The sequence below is a fragment of the Uloborus diversus genome, chromosome 10 (assembly GCF_026930045.1).
Source record: "Uloborus diversus isolate 005 chromosome 10, Udiv.v.3.1, whole genome shotgun sequence".
NCBI lineage: Eukaryota > Metazoa > Arthropoda > Arachnida > Araneae > Uloboridae > Uloborus > Uloborus diversus.
The window spans coordinates 91,107,919-91,113,918 of record NC_072740.1 but is presented as its reverse complement, the minus strand read 5'-3'; the positions used below and the strand labels follow the sequence as shown (position 1 = coordinate 91,113,918).

At 33.0% G+C, this 6,000-nt stretch overlaps 1 protein-coding gene across 2 annotated transcripts in view; it reads right to left on the bottom strand.

Moving 5' to 3' along the window:
• Window positions 1-3,798: 3,798 nt before the first annotated feature.
• The window catches only part of LOC129231370 (arylsulfatase B-like), a 41,411-nt gene continuing 39,209 nt past the window's right edge, over window positions 3,799-6,000 (bottom strand). For both annotated transcript variants that reach the window (XM_054865666.1, XM_054865667.1), the window contains exons 9-10: window positions 4,468-4,922; window positions 3,799-4,031 (exon numbers count right to left, since the gene is read on the bottom strand). In XM_054865666.1, coding sequence (XP_054721641.1) covers window positions 3,870-4,031; window positions 4,468-4,922 — 617 coding nt within the window. In that variant the 3' untranslated portion in view covers window positions 3,799-3,869. The remainder of the gene's footprint in view (window positions 4,032-4,467; window positions 4,923-6,000) is intronic.

Below are 6,000 nucleotides of genomic sequence, written 5' to 3'. Positions count from 1 at the left end.
ATTAATCTTTAAACTGGGAGCTAAAAATATTTTTCACAACAGTGAAAAGTCTGCATTCTTGTGACTTGTAGCAATTCAGGAAACTTTTTGCCAAGAATACTTAATTTTTCCAGGAAGTAGATAAAAACCATTAAAATCCCGAAACGTGACACGGAAATACCCAGTAACGTTTTGGAATTTTTTTACAGTGTACTCTCTTTACCTTTTATCCCTTTTCAATGGGAAATTCCTTTTTATTTGCTTTTTGAATGTTGATTGAAAAGTAACTCATTATCATCAAAGTCTGAATGTGCCAATTATTGTCAGTTTAAAATCAACCAAACCAGCCATCAATAGTTTTGGAGGAAAGGTCGAAATTTGATAAAATCGCTAGTTTTGTGATAAGTTGCTAAAAACCGAAAACTCATCGGTAGAATTCAAAAAAAAAAAAAAAAAAACTGATTACCCTTTTGATCTGATCGATAACTGATAAATTTCCATAAAAATTATAAAACAAAAATTAGCTGGTGAGTAAATAATTATAATTACTGCTTGCCCAGGGGAAAAAAAACCTCTAGTTCTCAAAATACCATTTTTTAACACGATAATATTCGGTCACACACACCGAGTTTGTCAGAGGATTTCTCCTTCCACATTCCATTTTATCACCTCCTCTATCCAGCTCGATCCTCTGATTTATCGCAGATCGAGCATATCTGGGATCACTTGGGACGGTGTTCAAGATAGTTATGCTTCAATGCTCGTCTATATCACCTCGTATATTGGCGCTAGAGGTGGTTCAGTAGGGTACTAAAACTTCCACTCAATGGAGATTTTCTCAGTAATAAACGATTATTTTGCTTTAATCTTGAAATCACTTTTTTATATCAATGTTGTCCTTTCGTATGTAAAAACTCGTTTCATTCTGGCCACTTGTTTTTGGTACGTTGAGTATTTTGTTATAGAGTAATATAGTTGTATTTCTGCGTCATACAAAACAGTTGTGAATTCTCTTCATTAATGTTTCTTTTTTTTTATTATTGCAGATTTAGTTAATTTGTCAAGCTTTTTTCTGCTGTCTACTAGCCATATAGAAGTGAAAATGAGCAAGAAATCTTACTTTCAAGTCATGAACGCTGATACGAATGCAGCCACTGAAAGGTCCTCTTGTCCTTTGTCCTTGGATTCTCAGACGACTCTTATGCAGGACGATGCTGGTGGAGCAGCCAGTACTTTTCTCCAGCCGGCAGGACATCCGATATGTATTTGCGATGAGAACATTTCAGATGCTGAGGAGCATAGCTGTGGATCCAATAAAGAACTTATCTGTGCTGATTGCTCTATTCTAAGTGTGCACTTTCAAAACCTCATGTTGGACAACGTTCCGAATGCTGAGAAGCATAGCTGCTGTGGTAAAGAAGAAGATAACTGTGTTGATACTGCTCAACCAGAAGAACGCCCGCAAGAGCCACTTCCAACTATCGTGGTCGACTTTTTTGGGTATGAGAACGAAAATAGTGACGACAAAATGCCCAAAGATCCGAAATTATTATCAGTACCAGCGGAGGATATGATAAATGAGAAGAAAAGACCCTCATCATCGGCTTCCTCGAACGCAGCTTCTAAGAAAAGCCGCCGTTGTAGCTTTTAACTTCTTATACTCTATTACGCCTTTATTACTTCTCAATTCTTAATCCTGTGCAAAACGGATGAACTATTTATAACAAAAAATAATTTAAGGTTGTTTTTAAAATTCCCTTCGCTAACAGTCTAACTGCTGTCACGTTTTATACTGTAAACAAATACGTAAATGCATTGTTAATAAAGATATATAATGAAATTTCGTTGGCTTACCTGGTATTTTTATATCATTACTAATATGATTGACCTTTACTCTGACACTGATCCATTGACCTGATAGCTTTAAAAACCGTTTATATAATTCCTATACAATAATTTTCCAGTGAAATTTTGTACACAATATTCAATAGATGAAGGTTCTACAACAACAAAATAGTTTTTTCTCCTATGGCTTAAATGAAGTACATTTCTTAAAACTAATATGTTGTTGAAATCTGTTCAGTCTGTTTCTAAATTCCTCAAAAATGGATTTTGAGAACAAGTACCGCTTAATAAGCAGTTAAGTTGCCGCCTTAAGACAGGGCTACGACAGAACTACATGCGATACTGCTTTTGAAAGGTAAAGGGATCTGCAGAAATAAGGTTTTGAGATATTTGAAGAAACGCGTTTTGAATTCTATATTAACAACAGGGAAACGTGGGAATTTGACGTCCATTTCCTGATTTAACCGTCATTTTACCCGAGATTGACTACAATTTTTTCTTCTCTCTTTGATGAAAAGAAATCTTTTTTTTGAGATAAAACACAGTAATGACACGTCAGGTTGTTTCTCCAGAAAATATAAATAAATAAATAAATAAATAAAACCACATCAAAAGCTCTAGAAAGTTCTTCATCCACTAGCTGTTGATTTCTGCATTTCAACACGCCATTCATCGGCTATTTTAAGATTCTAATTTATTAGAATTGTTGATTATATGAATGATTAAATTTGCAAATCCCTTACTTTATGGTTCAATATTGAATTAAAATAAGAAAAAAACAACTGAATATGCTGAAATACAAGTTAAACTACTCGTGACTCAGCAAGTAAAACTCAGTGCGACACTGTAAGAAAATTTCGGATAATAACAGATTATTTTCGGGCAACGTTCCGGGATTTTACTGGTTTTCCTTAGTTCCCTGTAAAAATCAAGTATCTTTGTCAAAATATATCTTAAATTGCTACAAGTTGAACGAATGCAGACTTCTCATTGCTTTGACAAATATTTTAGCTACCAGTTTAAAGATTAACTGAGCTTTAAGCGTATAGCCGTCGGTTTAATTACGGTACATTCAGCTCAGAGTCCCTCGAAAAAGACAGGCAGACTTATCCGACATTTTGGTTCCAAGACAAAAATTGGATCCAGTCTCGTTTCTAGTATTTATAAATACGTTATAATATTCGTTGGTTGATATGTCGTAAAGCAATTGATAATAAGTTGAGTAAATTGTCACTTAAGGTGCATCTAGAAAGATAACTTAGTTCACAAATTTAACAAAAATGTATCGGGAAATGTTTACTGTAATAAACCTCATTTTCACACTTTATTTATTTTTAATTCGTATTAATTAAATCGTCTTCATCTACAGTATAAAATAATCAAACATCAATCAGGCAACACATCTGAAGCTTTTACACCAGTGTTCTGCAATGAAGCTTTTGTACAAATATTATTTTTTTCGCCCGACAGTTTTGGAACCAAAATGCCGGATAATTCAGTTCCCCTTATATAGGAGCTTTAATCCAGATTAACTAAACTTTTGATGAGAGCGAAATGTTAAGTTTTTGGATTCTGTAACTTGGCAAGAGTTTCAGACGCTTACGATGTTTGGAACATATATTACTTTCGATTCTGTCTCAGGTTTGACCATGGTTGCAGTAATGCTTTAGGAGCTTTTCCTAAGTAAGAATTTCTAAGAGGGTTCCAGTTCTTCAGAAAGATTCCACGATAGTTTTAGGAAGGTTACTGACTATTAAAGAAAACCTTTTTTTTTTTTTTTTTTTGCAATAGAAATTGGGCACATCAGCTGCCAAATATTTTCCAGGAACTCTTCTGAAAAGTTTCTACAGTGGCTGTATCACAGGAAAAGTTGTCTGTCTTGCGCTTTGAAAGGCTTTTCGATCACATTGCATGCGTGATTTTTGCAGCAGTTGTGTAATTGTTTAGGAATAAATGCAACCGCGCTTGCATTCATGAATGATATATTTATTTGAAAGAGAATGATAACATAAATAGATAGTACAATGCATTTAGATTTTAGGGCATCAAGCATACGGACAGTAATCGAGTGAAAATGGTTCATCCATCCATGGCACATACGCAAATCCATGACATCTAGGATCTGCACGGAGATCACTTACTGTAGACAAAGGTGTCATGGCAGATGCATTGTACCTATTTAAAATTGCCGTCATTGACCGAACGATCTGGAAAATAGAAATCAATTCCGTTATTCAAAATGGCATAATAAATGGATAAATATGCAACATGAAGCAGATCATACACACGAAAAAGTTTAACTCATGGTAGTTATTTCAATGATTTTCTCAAAATAAATAAACAAATAAACGGTAAATAAATAAATTAAATAAATAAATTAAATAAATAAATAAATAAATAAATGGTAAATAAATAAATTAAATAAATAAATAAATGAATGAATGAATTAAATAAAATAAAATTAATAAAAAATAATTAAAATGAATAAACAAATAAATATAAATTAAAAAAAGTAAAGCAATGCTACCCGATATTAATTTACATGCATTTTTTTCACAAAAAAAAGAAAGAAAAGGAGGAAGATTAGCCTATTAGAAAGGAAGTTTTTTAAAAGTTATATTAGTAATGGTCAAACATATTTACTCTAGGATAGCGTTGAGCCAAGTTATTGTACTCGCAAGGGTCCGCAGCTACATTAAAAAGGCAGGGTGATGTAGCTGGATCACATCCACCATTATCAGAAGGAGGAGTAATTTGGCATTGAATGGTTGCGTTGATTCGCCACAAGTCAGGAACACTGGGTAACCATAAATTTACTTCTTCGAGTATTTTCTTCACAATACTGTTATTTTTAAAAACCCAATCATCCATTGAAGAAGGTGGATCCATATCTTCCAATCCAGACGATCCGTACCATAAATCACCACCCCCTGGAGCTGAGCCTTTTATGAGTTTGTAATCACCTCTCCTTAAAGCGGCCATGTTCCATATTGGATCAATGTTATGAAGGATTTCGAGTCTGGGAGAAGGAGAGTAATTGATTAACACTTTCCACATGTTGTAACCGTCTATAGTTCCAAGGTCAGATATATCTCCACCTAAAGAGCAAATATCAAACATTATTGAGGTAAAGAAGCATAAGTTTAATTATTAACACAGTGTGCAGCCGAAAACACTTAAAGCATGTCAGAAAAAGTAAAAAAAATAATGCTTAATGTGTAAGAAAAAAAAAACCATTAGAAATGTAATTCTTCCTTAAAGGAGAATTTCAGCAAATGACCTATGCTATAGTGACTAAATAAACTTCGATTTAAAGATACCCGATTTAACGATTTGCTCAATTTAATGATACATTTCTCCGGTCCGGATTTGACTGCATTGAATGTATATGCTCTTCAATTTAACGATGTTCTTGATTTAACAATAAATTCTTAAAGTCCCTTGACAATCCTTAAATCGAGATTATCTACACAATAAGCTTCCAGAAAATAGTGTTCACTAAATGGAAGGAGCATTCAGTGACATTGAGAAATATGAAAACACTCAAATGTAGTTTCAGTAACTTATCTTTAGTTGGGTTTTCTTGTGTGATGTTTAATATTTACAGTAAATTGGATATGATAAAAAACTAGAATTTGTTTTCTTCAATGAAAAAAATAAGCACAAAGACTTTCAATAAGAATTATACACTTTCAACAATCTAATCATGAACATTTTTGTTGAAATTATATTAATACTGGAGGTATAAAAAAAGATTGTGTTTCTGAAATGATGAATGTCCCACAGGAAAGTTTCTCGAAGTTGTCTCAGAAAGAAAGTTTTAGTAAAGTCAGAGATGTAGCTAGGGCAGTTTTCTCAAAAAGCGAAAACACATCTTGACGTTTTTCCGAGGAGTGAATTTCACTTTGAAATAGCGAAATAGGCGAAAGTAATTAAAGATGACAATAGTGATTAATTTCATAAAACTTATTTTCTAAGAACAAAATGGAAGTTGGCAGTAAGAGAAGAGATGTGTAATATGTTTTGCATTTTAACATTTCAGGTTTTTGACATTTTGTGTTTAAAAATATAACAAAACATTCAAATGTGTCCCTTTAAAAATTCCAATTGCTTTTCTTTTTCCACTTTCAAAATGCTAAATTTTATTTAAAATACAAAACATGTACTTGCTTGACT